The sequence below is a fragment of the Thermobia domestica genome, chromosome 8, assembly GCF_964235325.1.
Source record: "Thermobia domestica chromosome 8, izTheDome1.hap1.1, whole genome shotgun sequence".
Classification (NCBI taxonomy): domain Eukaryota; kingdom Metazoa; phylum Arthropoda; class Insecta; order Zygentoma; family Lepismatidae; genus Thermobia; species Thermobia domestica.
The window spans coordinates 18,882,251-18,897,855 of record NC_137461.1 but is presented as its reverse complement, the minus strand read 5'-3'; the positions used below and the strand labels follow the sequence as shown (position 1 = coordinate 18,897,855).

Below are 15,605 nucleotides of genomic sequence, written 5' to 3'. Positions count from 1 at the left end.
CCACGCCGTTTGCAGCACTTGATAAAAGAGACCTGGATGAATGCTTACGAGCGGCGCCTCTTGTAGGAGGAAGTATAGCTAAGTTAAACTGCAAATGTATAGGCTGTTTGGCAATTGTCTTCTCATACAGTTAGTGACATAAAATGTCCAAGTTTCCGATATCTTTTGACCCATACAATGACAGAAAGAAAGATTCATCAGCTTAAGCCACAGCTTCAGCTGACACTCAAGAATTATTGAAAATACTTAGTTTCTCTCTAGGTTCCTTATTACTCTAACTTTTTGTAAGCAGAGAATTTGCCTTTTCAATAACTTGATGAAACTGAATCGCATTCTGTGAAGCCGTGTACAATTAGAAGAAAGTGCTTCATATCACCTATATCATCTTGAATAGTTCCAATATTGTGAATGTTGTCTGGGTAAGTCTTCGTTCCTGGCATCATCATTTTCATGTGTCTGGTGGAGCAAGGGCAACTAGAAGAACTAATACATCTTTGTTTTCACCAATCAAAATAACTCTAAAGGCCTTTCTTGGCCTCTATAATACCCGTGGTTGCAATCAGCATATCAACATCTGCCTTGGCCTGGAGTACCTTGCATTCTAATTTCTGGAGATGCTTCTGCAAAGATGGCTGAATCTCATTTTGTTCCTGTGATTTAGGAGAAATTCAGTCTGCCCTACAGTAACAGTAATATTATCTTGTAATTCTACGTCTACGTGGCAAGCCTTTCCTGCACGTATCAGATGCTCCTCATCTTTTGTCCTTGTACCTTCGATATTTCCATTAAAAAACGAAAGTTTTTCCGTAATGTGTAACAACGTATGCAGTATAGTGCTGACATTTCTTTGAGCGTGATTAGACACTGCCATACAACACGATGCAAGAGATGCCCACCATCAACTATGTAGGATACACACTGTTTTGCGGCACTACTTGTTGTTTTCTGGGTCAAAGGTCAGGACAAAACGGATAATGTCGGTGATTTTGTATCTTTCCTTATTAGACCTTCATCAAATAAGGAGGGAGGATACGCAAATAGTTCATGTTTGAAGACCTCAGACAACTGTTCTTCAGAGCTAACTGTGCGCACCATGCTGTGCAGAAGCTAGTTTGGGTTTACACAGATTGCGTCATTACGCATGGTTACTGATCTTATTAAGCTGCCCAAAGACTTCACTCTTGACTTGCGTTTCAGATGAATTTCACTTAATTACTTTCCCTCAATCTTCTTCATCACAGCAAGTCTAACTTCTAATGTTTTATCACAGTTTACATTTTCATCAGCTAGTAAATCAGTAGATATTGATGTAAGTTGGGATGATCCCTCGAATGGTGTATGTTCTCGTAGCCAGTTGATGAAACAGACATCTTCGGCGGCACGAGTTTGACAAGACTCCTGCAAGTCAGCATGTTGTTCGGAGGAGGGAGATAACATCAGTGGATTTCTCACAGCTTTCACTATTCTTGAATATGCAGGCATGGAGTGAACCTATGTAGTAATAGTTGAAGCAAAATTTCTCGTCCCCAGGTGAGGCTTCCACTACTTTTCGTAGCTCTCATCAAAGCCTGTTCAATTGTCAGGTCACTCCGAGTTCCACACCAAAACTTCTTACTTCACCTAACTATGAAGTAGCTTTGTTTTACAAATTTCGGGAATTCTTGTTTTAGTAAAATAGATTCTAGTTTACAGGATCACTATCTGAATTAATGATGATGATGGTGTAGAGTTCTGCCTGAATGTAGGTCTTTGACCAGAAGGTTCTAGGGCAAGGTAAATCCATGGTGGTTTGCCATTCCTATCCATGGGATGATGATGACTAAGTGGGATGGATAAGCATGCTCTCTTTAAAAATTAATCAATATTACAACTACTAGAAAAAGTGCCAACGTGGGAATTGGATTGACTTTCTGACTAAAGAACAACTAACCCAATCTTGCTGATACACGTTAATTTCTTCCAATTATTCCTACATGAAGGATTATTATATATACACTATGTGATCAAAAGTATCCGGACACCCCCAAAAAACCTACGTTTTTCATATTAGGTGCATTGTGCTGCAACCTACTGCCAGGTATTCATTATCAGCGACCTTAGTAGTCATTAGACATCGTAAGAAAGTAGAATGGGGCGCTCAGCGGAACTCACGGACTTCAAACGTGGTAAGGTGATTGGGTGTCACTCTTAAACATCCCTAGGTCTACTGTGTCTGATGTGATAGTGAAGTGGAAACGTGAAGGACACGTACAGCACAAAAGCTTACAGACCGACCTCGTCTGTTGACTGACAGAGACCGCTGACAGTTGAAGAGGGTCGTAAAGTGTAATAGGCAGACATCTATCCAGACCATCACACAGGAATCCCAAACTGCATCAGGATCCACTCCAAGTACTATGACAGTTAGGCGTGAGGTGTAAAATCTTGGATTTCATGGTCGAGCGGCTGCACATAAGCCACACATCACGCAGGTAAATGCTAAACGACGCCTCGCTTGGCGTAAGGAGCGTAAACATGGGACGATTGAACAGTGGAAAAACATTGTGTGGAATGACGAATCACGGTACACAATGTGGCGATTTGATGGCAGGGTGTGGGTATGGCGAATGCTCGGTGAACGTCATCTGACGGCATGTGTAGTCCCCAACATTAAAATTTGGAGGTGGTGGTATGATGTAGTCGTGTTTTTCTTGGAGGGGGCTTGCCCCCTTGTTTTGCGTGGCACTCTCACAGCGCAGGCCTACATTGATGTTTTAAGCACCTTCTTGCTTCCCACTGTTGAAGAGCAATTCGTGGATGTCGGTTGCATCTTTCAACACGATCGAGCACCTGTTCATACTGCACGGCCTGTGGCGGAGTGGTTACACGACCATAACATCCCTGTAATGGACTGGCCTGCACAGAGTCCTGACTTGAATTCTATATAACACCTTTGGGCGCCGACTTCGTGCCAGGCTTCAGCGACCTACATCGATACCTCTCTTCAGTTCAGCACTTCGTGAAGAATGGGCTGCCATTTCCGAAGAAACCTTCCAGCACCTGATTGAAAGTATGCCTGCGAGAGTGAAAGCTGTCATCAAGGCTAAGGGTGGGCCAACACCATATTGAATTCCAGCAGTACCGATGGAGGGCGCCACGAACTTGTAAGTCATTTTCAGCCAGGTGTCCGGATACTTTTGATCACATAGTATATAAATTTCCCTCAAATTATAGGAAATTTCCCGTTCTTCCTTTCCCCAAAGAAGCCAATATTTAGGTTTGTAGAGGTTATTGAAATATCGGCAAATACCTACCCACTGATAACTTCACTCAAAACTTGTGGATGCAGAGGTGTGAAAATCTTACAATATGGATCAAGAGGGAATTTAAGACATTATATGAATCTTCAAAATCCCAGCTTTTAAAAGATATTAATATTTGGGTGTAGCCAGTAATTTTGTACATATTTTATATTTCTTCTCCCTACAATGTTGAAAAAATAAAAATCCCAAAACTCAATTTTTCACTTCTGCTCTGAGAAATTTTGTAGAATTTCCCTTTTTCCCTTTCGAGAAAATGTAAATTTCCTCAATTTTCATACAGAGGTATGGTTCATATCTCTCCTGTGTTTACAACCTGTATTATAGTCGGTTGAAGTGAATACTAGGTCTCTACTAAAACTTTTGGAATTGGAAATAGGCTATCCAATATGGCGGCCATAATGACAAAACCCGACGCAGGATTTTTTGGGATTTTCTCTAAGTTACTGAATAAAGTATCATGATCATTTTAGAAAAAGGTTTCGGCTTGTTCCTTGGAATGTCCGGGTTTTGCCCTTTTTTGGTCTAATTGGACTGAACTGTTACTGGTCCCGAACGTGCTAACTGTGTGTTTTGGTTTGAAGAATCCAAGTGTGTGACAACCGTGCAACGTAATTTTTGTACAAAGTATGGTAAAGATCCTCCCAGTAGGCCTACTTTTTATCAGTGGCATAAGTGTTTTATTGAAACTTGATGTTCGGTAAGACCCGTACGTCTAAAGACGTAGAGCAAGTTAGGTATAAGGTTATATCGGCCCGACTTAGAAGGACTTGGACTTGAGCTGCAGGCATGAAAGTGTGAGGCTATTCAACATAGTCTCCTCGAAGGTCAACACACTTCGCCCTTCGATGCTGCAACTTCTCCAACCCCTTAAAAAAAAAACCTCAAGGTCTGCAAAAAACTGTTCCGCAGCTATTATCACCTCTTCATCACTGTGAAATTTCTGTCCTTTCAGTGCTGTTTTGAGTTTTGGACACAGATAATAATCAGAAGGGGCAAAATGTGGCGAGTAAGGTGGGTGGTCAATGCACCGAAACCCTAGGTCCCTCAAATCCAGAAAATCCATTGTTCTGCCAGCCTTGGGGACGGGAGCGTTGTCCTGCAAGAACAAAACACCTCGTGTCAACTTTCCCCGGCGCTTTTCTCTAATAGCGTCCTTTACCTTAGCCAGCAGACTGCAGTAATACTGCAGTTATGGTTTGGCCCTTTGGAAAGTAGTCTGAGAGCAAAACACCATCCTTATCCCAGAATATTGAGGCAAGCACCTTCCCTGCGGACTTTTGTGCTTTGAATTTTTTGGCCCTTGGAGATCCTGAATGGTGTCACTTGCATGACTACTGTTTGGTTTCCGGATCAAAGTAATGCAACCACGTTTCATCCTGGGTAACAAGCCGATTCAAAAAATCGTCCTTGGAGTTCGCAAAATGCCGTAAAATCACCTACGACGATCTCACACGTTCGCGTTTCAGATCCGCGTTCAAACATTTCGGAATCCATTTCGCAGAAAGCTTGCGCGTGTCCAACTGATCATGGATTATTGACCCAACACGTTCTTTGGATATGTGCACTTTGTCAGGTATCTCCTGAAGCGAAATCTGTCTGTTGCTCAAAATCAGGTCATGAATCTGGTCCACTTTTTCCGAAGTTGACACTGACACTGGCCTGCCACACCTGTCACCATCTTCTGTTGAAAATTCACCACGCTTGAAGTTCGCACACCATTTCTTCACAGTGGAGTATGAAGGGCACTGTCCACCCAATGTGCCTAGCATGCAACCATGGATTTCCTTGGGCGACTTCTGTTGCAGGAAGTACTACATTACACCTCGCAACCCCTCTTTGGTGAATTTGACATCTGGCTCCGCCATGGTTCATTCAATTACCTGTAAAATAAAAACGGTTCATGGTAGAATCGTGAAATTTGGTACTTAAACATATAAAAGATCAACATTTCACATGACATCAATTACATCAGGGTAGTACATTCGGAAGGGGGTCGGGCCGAGAACTTATCAGCCGACCCTCGTATATATAAACGATATATTTTGCTACAAAACGATGTCTGTAACCTAAATAAATAAATCAATCTGAGTTTTCAAAGTTTTAAAGTCCTTTTTAATACACCCTGTATTTTACAAAACTCAACAACAGTTCATTCAAAGTTTATGCAAAATATATAAAAGATATATGTGTATTTACCCGCCCCCATATTATCCAACTACAGTGCACTCGAACGTTTGTTTTAAACGGGTGAAAAAACGTAACTTTTCGATTAAAGGCACCACATGAAGTTCGAACCAGCTCTGCCATCTATTAAAGTGATGGGTAATTTACTGATATTCCTACACATATGTGCAATCTTAATATTTTTGTAATAACTTTTGATTGATTTTACAATAAAACGATAAGCTAGTGCCAAATTATGTGTATTGTCTTTGGGTTTACGTATCTATATACAATTTCATAGCTCTAGTTAATACGGAAGTGAGTAAAATTTAAGTAGAAGGATTTGACTTCAACAAACAAACAAATACTCTGACAAAAGTATTGTAAAAAACAAAATCTAAATAACCGTAAATGTTAAAGAATTTAGGCATTGGGTTGTCCATGCGTATCGAGAAATGTACAGTTATTTTTAACGTGGACATCCTTCTATAATATTTAAAATTTTTATCCTTACAGGTAGAACCCACCGAAGTAATCAGGTGAACGCTCCTGAATATCAATTTTTGATCTCAGATTTAGCTGGAGAAAGGAGGTTTGCGTCCATCGTCGCGAAGCGTCTTGAGAGTTTGGTAAGTGTTCATGTTCTACTTTTGCCTATTAGTTCGTACAGTTATTGATAGTTCTCAACTGATTGTAAACATTCCCAAATCCTTGGCCCTTTCTCTCTCACATAGCATGGTGCTGAAAGCAACAGTCAACTCCAAATCAGTGAACAAATTTGTGCTCCTTGTTTTAGTATCGTACGTGCAATACGTGTATATGGTTTCAGTTTCTCTTTCACGTAAAATGTATTAGACAGTTGCATCTTATCATCTCTGTAGACTTCACGAAAAAATATTTCAGTAGCTTTTGCCTTTTGCTATAAAATTCCAATACATAGTAATAGAAAAGAAGCAGTAAAGACTGTTTGTCCACATTTATTTAATATAACTAATTAACTTTATGGCCTATGGAACAGAAGTTCAATATCGTCTTCACAAAAGCTCTCCATTGACTTCTATCCTTAGCCAACTGCATCCAGTTTTTACTTCGTATTTCTATTTCTGCGAGATCCATCTTAATATTGTCCTCCCAATTGCGCCTAGGTCTTCCTAATGGTCGTTTTTCGATTGGATTTCCAGTTAAAACTTACAAAGCGTTCCCAGTTTCTTCCATTCTGGCTACAAGACCTGCCCACCTAAGCCTCAGATCTGATGACCCTAACAATGTTCGGTAAACGATATAAATTACACAGTTCCTCGTTATGAAGTTTCCGCCATTCACCATTCTCGTTTCTCTTGGGTCCAAATATTCGTCTTAGGATCTTGTTCTCAAATACCTTCAGTCTGCGTTCTTCCTTCAGAGTAAGCAACCATGTTTTGCAACCATACACAACAACAGGCATAGTATCGTTTTATCCACGACAGAATTCGCAACGACAAATGCTTTTGAACTGAATAATAACACGCATTTCCTGCTTTCAGTCAACTTTTAATTTCTTCGTGAATGTGGTTTTGATCTGTTAGTATTGATCCTAGATATTTGAAAGTATCTACTTCACCGAAAGTGTTGTTTAATATTTTAACGCATCCATAATTTGCATTATTACGATCTCGACGGACTTCCATGTATTGAGTTTTATATAATTTAATATTCATTACTTTTCTATTAACAGTGAAATTCCATATTTATACCTTACATTTTATAACAGATTGGAATTCCTTTGCTATAACATTTTCGAAGTAGTATAGTTCCATGATTATATACGGCAAAAAATATCAAGTTTATTTAAACTTCAAAAACATCGACAAGTCTTGAATTGGAGGAGTTGTTAATTGAACTTCTTTTTTTATTATTATTAATAACTATTATTTCATAAAATATAGTTGTAAATGCTAGTTTAACAGTTAGTTTTAGAAGTTGATTTAGGATGAGTGCTTACAAAATAGTCCACAGTGTGTTGTGTTAGGGGCATATTTTCACCATGCATATTCGTTAATTATATAGGGTGCATTAACTCACGGCGACAGAAGAGCAACAGAATCTCGAGATTTATCTAGGTTCAATATAGACAACAAGTATGGTCGATCAGCTTTGGAAGCTACTATGAAGACGATTATGGGTTACGATGCACCTCTTGTACCAGCTCCGAAAGACTATAAAGGGGACTTCTTTAAAGGTACGTACTCTATAGTATACGGCGATGTATCGTAAGCACGTTGTCTCATGTAATCTATATGTAGTCTGTATCAGTATTTCCGTGGATTTTGGTTTTCTTGTGGTAGAAACAAAGGAATACAGTGAAAACAATATTGGGGTGATGGCAGCTCATTGAAGGTTGATCGCAATCAAAATAGTTTTATTACAAATGAACTTTCCTCTTAGAAACCTTCGTAGCTCAGGTAGTTAAAATGGTGTCAATAGACAGATAAGCTCAAAACTTTTCAGTGTCTCTCAAATGGCATGTAGTTAACACAATTCACCACTATAGATGATGGAAAATGCTTACCAACAAAGACAGGAGGGGAATTTTGTGACTTCGATTTTCTCGCCAGTTAGTCAATTACTAGTGTGCTGCGTAGTTTGCAAAGAAAATGTGCGGAAGATTCGCTACACGGTTCGTGTGGCACCTCGATTTTAATGAAGTTGCATCTATAAATAAAAGTTATCTGGCCGTTCACCAGTAACCGTTTAAATATTGAGAGTATTTGTGCATTTTGACGCGAAGTTCCCAGAAATCCATCGCTGAAGCCATCAAAGTATCGAGTATCCCACTTCCAACTAAATCGAAGATTTTGAGCAAACGTTTGAAATTTTGCCCGTACAGTTGCAATTGTTGCAGATCAAAAATCCGGCCGATTTTTTTTTTTCTTTCTTTCTTTTCGTGAGAGTATACAAACTATTTATGCTTTCATGATATCAATGTTATCGAATCGGAAGTGGTAGATATCGTCCGTTTCCGGGTTTAACGTTGATAACCATAGAACTAAAGCGGTAGTAGATAGCGACAAGCAGATGTCAGTAATCAATTCAGTTCAAGAGTACATATTATCACCATCAGCAGCACACTTCCAAAACCGGAAGAGGTTGGAATTTAGTAGTGCTTCCAGTTTCAATAGATATTTCCATAGACCAAAATCGGTAAGAGATGTCAAAAAAAGGATTTTGATGGATTTATGTCCCAATAATGAGTTTTATGTATTGACTTTTATCTGTCTGTTGAAACCGAAAGAAAATCTGTTTATTCGATTACAACACTGCTCGCATAATTGATAAAAGGAAATAGCGACAAGCAGAGTTTTCATATGGATTGAGTACCAAGAATACGTTTCATATGATTTTATTCTTTTCATTGCAATCAGAAGTAATACAGGGTTCCTACTGATCAGAGAAAATGGTGCAAGTCAGGGAAACTCAGGGGGGAAAAACTGGAGATCAAGGAAAGTCAGGGAAATTCTATAAAATATATTTTTTCTAACATTAATTGTTCACCAATTTTAGCTTAACCATCCATTAATGATCACAGTATGGAATTGCTCAGATTTTTATGGATGGTAAGTGGAATGTACGTATGAGCAAATTGATTATTTGTCTGTATGGAATAAATGTTCTCGTATATAAATATTTGCCGTTATTTATTCTTATTTATGTGTCAACGTCATCCGACACCTGTCATGAATGTCAGGGAATTTCCTGTCAAAGGTCAGGGAAGTAGATTTCTCCAGATCAGTAGGAACCTTGTAATAAGACATCAATTACCACTTCCAGTTTTAATGTAAATCCCCATAGAGCAGAAACAATAAGAGATGGCGAGTAATGACTTTTTGATAGGAATTCATGGTCCGAGGAACAGGTTCTATTTTTGAACTTATTCCTATATTGCAAGCAGTAGTTACAAATGTACTACTTCAGGTTTGAGTATTGAATTTTCATAGTTTGGAAGTCTACCGTAGGTTCACACTGTGAAACGAAACTCACTTGTTTTAAAGGTATTGTCAGTGTTAGCACGTGAAATATACGAGGGGCAGACAAAAAGTTCTCGGAATTAATTGTTCTAGTTCTAGTTCCCGGAATTAATAGTTCTAGTTGTTGTAGTTCCCGGAATTAATAGTTCTAGTTGTTCTATAGTCCGTCCAGTAAGAGAACGTCTCTGACAGCTCGCAGTGACATTGCCACTACTCGCGTGTCAAGGTTTTTTTCGGTGCAACTGTAGTGACAATTTAATTAATGGTATAAGACAGAGTGATCGTGGTTGGTTACACTGGTATCAAAGTAGGGGCTGCAATGTCCCACCGCATGTGGTAAGAAACGTTAGAGACCATCTCTTGTTGGCCGTGCTATAGTTCCCGGAATTAATTGTTCTAGTTGTTCTACTTCCCGGAATTAATAGTTCTAGTTGTTCTATTTCCCAGAATTAATTGTTCTAGTTGTTCTATTTCCCGGAATTAATTGTTCTAGTTGTTCCAGTTTCCGGAATTAATTGTTCTAGTTTTGGCATTTGTGATGCAATCACAGTGAATCTTGTACAGTGCAGTCCTTAAGTTGCCTAGTTATGAATATGCCAAGTGTGAATAGATCATAACAGTCAGTTTATGAGTAATATAGCTAAACAGAGGAGTATGTGGTGATCAGTTGGTGCAGTGTCGCAGTTCAGACAATGCACAAACATAAAGTTCATTTGCAAATTGAGGAAATCTGTTTCAGACACTTACTTTGATAGCTTTAAAATCAGTGTACGGTGTCAGTGCTTTAAGGAAAACCACTGATACCGGTTTCGTCACCGTAGAAGACATCAAATCCAGCGCGACGACTGAACTCCGGAAAATAACCAAAAGATTACTTTCGTCGGTGTTTTCAGCAATGACAGGAACGGTGGAGTAAGGTACCTGCTTTGAAGGCGATTAAGTAAATTTGTATATGTTGTGATAATAGAGCCACAATAAAATTCCACTAACTTTTTGACTGCTCTTCATATTTCCGAGATTTTAATGGAAACTGAAAAGTAAAATTGTGTGCTCCACTTCGTATTATATGATATTGAAGAGTACAAATCGCAGGTCTATCTGCCACAAATGAAACACTATAACTAAGAAAAGCGATACATTATTTTCGTAGTACTCATTTGGAGTAATACTAGTTCGCTTCCAAACTTAATTTTATACGTTAGCTTCCAAACTTTATAGCCACTTCTCGTATGTATCTGCATACGTCCAGTAACTGAGGAAAGCAATATAAACGGTAATTATATAAATAAACCGGATTTGTAGTACGAATCTACTAAAACACAGTATGTTAGCCAGTACAATTTTCGCATTGATAAAACTATTTCATTGAGAGGATTGATACTTCTCTACTTTGGTACTTCTCTACTACTAATGTTTCACAAAAAGTTTTCAGATATTTCCTGAGTGATGTTTCGTTCTAGCATATTCCACTTCAATGGACAGTTGAATAATTATATATTAAAAATACCTGATTTCGAACTGACTAAGTTTTCCAGTAGTAAATTGTCTTTTACTTCTAGACCTTAAGAAAAAATTGGATCTGTTTGAAAATGCTGAAATCAATATGTCATTTAGAATTGTGAAGGTCAACAACCATATCATCATTATGCGCACTGAGGATGCAAGAAAGTTACCTGATTATTCTCCATAAGTGAATAATTGTAAAATAGCACTAATCAGGATTACACAATTTTTCAAGTTCAGTTTTAAAAACTTCATTGTTCATTTCTCTCCCCAAAAATTCCTAAAGAAATGCATTGTGTCTTGGTGACCAAAGTTGATTTTCATCCGAAGTGTTGAAGAAATTACATATACGTACATACAAAGGATATAGTGTACTAACCATTCTATTAATTTAAATATTCGTTTTTCTGTTCATATGAATTTAATAGTAATTTATTTAATCAAACTTACGTGGGTAGAATGTGAAGTTGTATTGTTGTAGTTTCGGCTATTTCTGATGCAATATGTTGCCATTGTATTTCAGATGTTGCAGACGCGCTAGTTGGAGTTGGCCTTATAATTAATAGTGAGAATATGCCCGGTGTCCTAATGCTAGATAAGGACTATAATAATATGAGTAAATTCCTAAACAGGTAAACATAAATTTCTATTCTTATGATAGCTATCTACGAAAGTGGCTTATGATTTGAAACTTTCTTTTCACCTTGTTTGTAGTTCCTCCTGTTTATCTTCCCTTAAGTTTCAGTCAAGATATATAATATTGAAAATATTGAAAATTCAGTGTGTTCACATTTGAATCATTTGGATGCCAAATGGCCTAATTCAAATTGAAGTTTTCCACCCACGTAGTGTAGTCCCTAGAGCTTTCCACCGTGGTGCAAGCGGTCCCGGGTTCGATTCTCAGTCGAAACAGTCGTTCGGAAAAGTGTAAGAGCTTTTACAGGCCAGCCATCCTGAATTGAGGTTTTCCTCATTCACACCAGGCAAATGCCACGATGGTACCTAACAAACAGGTCCCAGGCCGCTTCCTTCTTTCCCTTTCCTCAGATAGTGTGATCGCCGATGGACGTCATCCCTCAATACGTGAAGGGCTAACATGGCCACAGATGCCGAAAGCCCTGAAATCTAATTCTGAAATTTTCCAGCAGTGAAATTTGAAGTTCAACATCTCATGAACAGTTCATATTTGTTACGTTGGCAACAAAATCATAAATATATAGTTTACGGTTTTATAATATAACGTTTACAAAAATAATTTTGAAAACTTATCAGTCTATAGAAGGTATTAATCCATTGTATATATATTTATAATATTGGATTTAAGCCACTTGGGATCCAAGCGGTCCATTTGTAGCCATTGGACCAACTTTCGTTTATTTAAGTTAGTATAACGTATATTACATGTATAATCAGTAACTTTTATATGTTCCCTAAGAATTCTAATCGATTAATTTCTAATGTGATTTCATCAGTCAATTCTGCACAAAAGAAAGTTTTTAAAAAATTTAAAAAATAAAGTAAAAGATTTCAAGAAATCTGTTTCCTTCTTTCATTAGTATATAAAATCACAATCGTTATAAGATGCTCGGTGTATGGGCACAGGATTGTCCAATCAAAGCAAGGGGCTGTGGTACAACCCACGTAATCCGAAATGAGAGCACTGACCTCGAGAGTGAGTGAGTGAATGACTGTTCTGGGAAGCGAACTGGGTGGCGGCACGGTATGCCGGAGGTCCAGGTCCAGTCAATCACTATTTTTTTCTTTCTTTTTTTTACTCTTTGTGTGTTATTCTAAATGGTTTTATGTCATCTGCGTACAGTAATATTTTTTTTTTTTAATATTTGATTTTTTCGGGTAAATTGTTTATAAATAAGGAGAAAAGAAGAGATCCTAACGGAGACCCTTGAGGTACTCCCTTCCCTACTTGATCTTCAGTACATGATACATTGCCAGTTTTTGTTTAAAAGTTCTAGTTGACAAATAGCTTCCAAACCATCTAATGTATGCTAATGATAATCCGATATTTGATAACTTACTAAAAGTAATGTATGTTCAATGAATTCGAAAGCCTTTGACACATATATATAATATAGCATCAACCTGTAAATTGCTTTTTAATGCAACGTATGTGAAGTCAGTAAAATGAATAAGATTACTTACAATCAATCTGCCCTCGTAGAATCCATGTTGTGCTTCAGTTAAAATATTTTTTACACTAAAATATAAATGTTCATGTATAATTAATTCAAAATTTTTAGAAAACACAGTCACTAAATTTATAATATCTAATGTCACGTTCAGCTGATTTCTAAAACGCTCTCGTCTTTGGTGCGAGCGATCCCGGGTTCGATTCCCGGTGGGAGCACTCGGTCGAAAAAAGCGTAACAGCTTTTTCAGGCCATCCACCTTGAATGAGGTTTTCATCATTCACACCAGACAAATGCCGGGTGGAACCTAACTTATAGGTTCCAGGCCGCTTCCTTCCTTCCCCAATCCTTTTTTCCTTCCCTTTCCCCGGATAGTGTGCTCGCCGAGGGACGTCATCCCTTAAACGTGACGGGCTAAATGGCCATAAGATGCCGAGAGCCCAGAAATCAAAATCCCTATATATTTGTTCACATTTTGAAGGGAGTACTCCGGTTCTTAATGAAATATTAAGAATATTCAATAAATTTTGTGCTATATCGTTACCACGGGATTTAATTACGTAGTACGAAATATTATCAGATCCAGGGGTAGAACTCCCTTTATTTTTCTACATTCTAATATTTGAATTGCATCCGTATCCGTGATATTTGGAATACAAATCAGTAATATAATAATTACAGTAATAATAAAATGTTACAGTTAACATTGGAAGTAGTGATATTGCACTTGACTTTTTTATTCCATGTAGTAACGAGATGAAATTGGAAAACTTCGCCATAATTTTAATATTAGAAATATGTCTATAGAGATTTCACATACTTTTCCAATACATTATATTAGATTATATTGGAGACGTACAAATATATAGTCCTGGTTATGGTCTCTTGTATATTGGTTTGTATTTCTTTAATAAAACGATCTGATACTGTTTGTTTGTATTCTAGGATACTGGGTATGCCAGTTGATCTCCAGAATAGGCTGTTCCAGTATTTTACAGATACCTTGAATGCCATTGTAACGCAGGCGAAGAAAACAGGGCGCTTCGATATGGGAATTTTAGGTAGGTCTATCTGAGATCTTTTGGACAAGTATGTATGTATGTATGTATAAAATTACGCGACGTTACTTACAGTGCCCTCCACACCACCTCTAATTTTGTAAGGCTACAACAGGCAAACTGTTGTTAACGTAGATTGCTTGATGGAGCTTTTATTTCTTACATTTTTTTTAATTGTATAACCTGTTATACATGATAATGAAGTAGAAGTAATGTATGATCAATTAGTGACATATTGCATCAGGAAGGAAGAACCATAGTAATGAGAGACTTCAACAACGTAGTAGGAGAAGGAGCTGCGAATAAGGTAGTGGGACTATTTGGACTAGGTAGAAGAAACGAACGAGGTCAAATGCTTATCGATTTCTGTAGGCAACATGATCTGCTGGTGATGAACACGTGGCTTAAGAAAAGAAAAATCAAGCTGTACACGTAGAAAAATCCAGGAGATAAGAAACTCTACCAAATCGATTACATTCTTGTGAAGCAACGTTTCAGGAATAGCGTACGAGACGTGAAGACACTGCCAGGATCGGACATTGATTCAGATCACAATCTCCTGGTGATGGAAGTGCAAACCTGGTTGAAGTCGATCAAGAAAAATGGGAGGAGAAATCGGAAATGGAACTTAGAGCGACTAAGAAATATCGACGATGATGTGAAAGAAGAGATTGAAGAAAAATTCTATGCAATGGGAGATACGTTTGACAATATAGAGAATAGTTGGCGAAAAGTTAAACAGATTCTACTTGACACACTTCACAATAACATTGGCAGAATGGAAAGAGCACCGAGAAAGCCATGGATAACTGAAGCGATGCTTAAGATGATGGAGGACACAGAAGAGCAAAAAACATGGACATCAATGAATACAGAAGGCTGAATAATGAATTGAGAAAGAGAAACGGACAAAGCCAAAGAAAAGTACATAAACCAAATATGTGAAGAAATAATGGAACTTCAGCTGCGCGGCAGATATGATCTGATGTACCAGAAAGCACAAGAATTAGGAGGTAAATCTAACAAAAGTATACGAACGTTTGGAATCGAAGATCAACAACGTCATGTGGTCACTGACCATCAGGGAATCCTTAAAATTTGGGAGGAATACATAAAAGATCTATATGATCAGAAGAACCACCCCAAAGATATTGCGATCGAAGCAGAGGATGAGGTGGATGATGATGAAAAAGAACCCAATATATTGAAATGTGAAGTAGTACAAGCAATCAAAGACATATGAAGGAGAAAGGCCACTGGAGACGACGACATACCAGTAGATTTGCTCAAGGGATTAGAAGACAATGCATTGAAAGTACTGACTTCAATTATTAACAAGATCTACCTGAGTGGAGAATGGCCAAAGGATTTTCTTGATGTTACAATGATTGCATTGCCCAAGAAAAAGCAAGCAAAGAAGTACAACGA

The 15,605-nt window shown here is 38.0% G+C and overlaps 1 protein-coding gene across 1 annotated transcript in view; it reads left to right on the top strand.

Annotated features, from left to right (window-relative positions):
* sno (Protein strawberry notch) overlaps window positions 1–15,605 on the top strand; it is an 88,769-nt gene that overhangs the window by 52,510 nt on the left and 20,654 nt on the right. Inside the window, exons 19-22 of the mRNA XM_081768179.1 lie at window positions 5,982–6,094; window positions 7,512–7,683; window positions 11,496–11,604; window positions 14,065–14,180. Of these exons, the coding sequence (XP_081624305.1) occupies window positions 5,982–6,094; window positions 7,512–7,683; window positions 11,496–11,604; window positions 14,065–14,180 (510 nt within the window). The remainder of the gene's footprint in view (window positions 1–5,981; window positions 6,095–7,511; window positions 7,684–11,495; window positions 11,605–14,064; window positions 14,181–15,605) is intronic.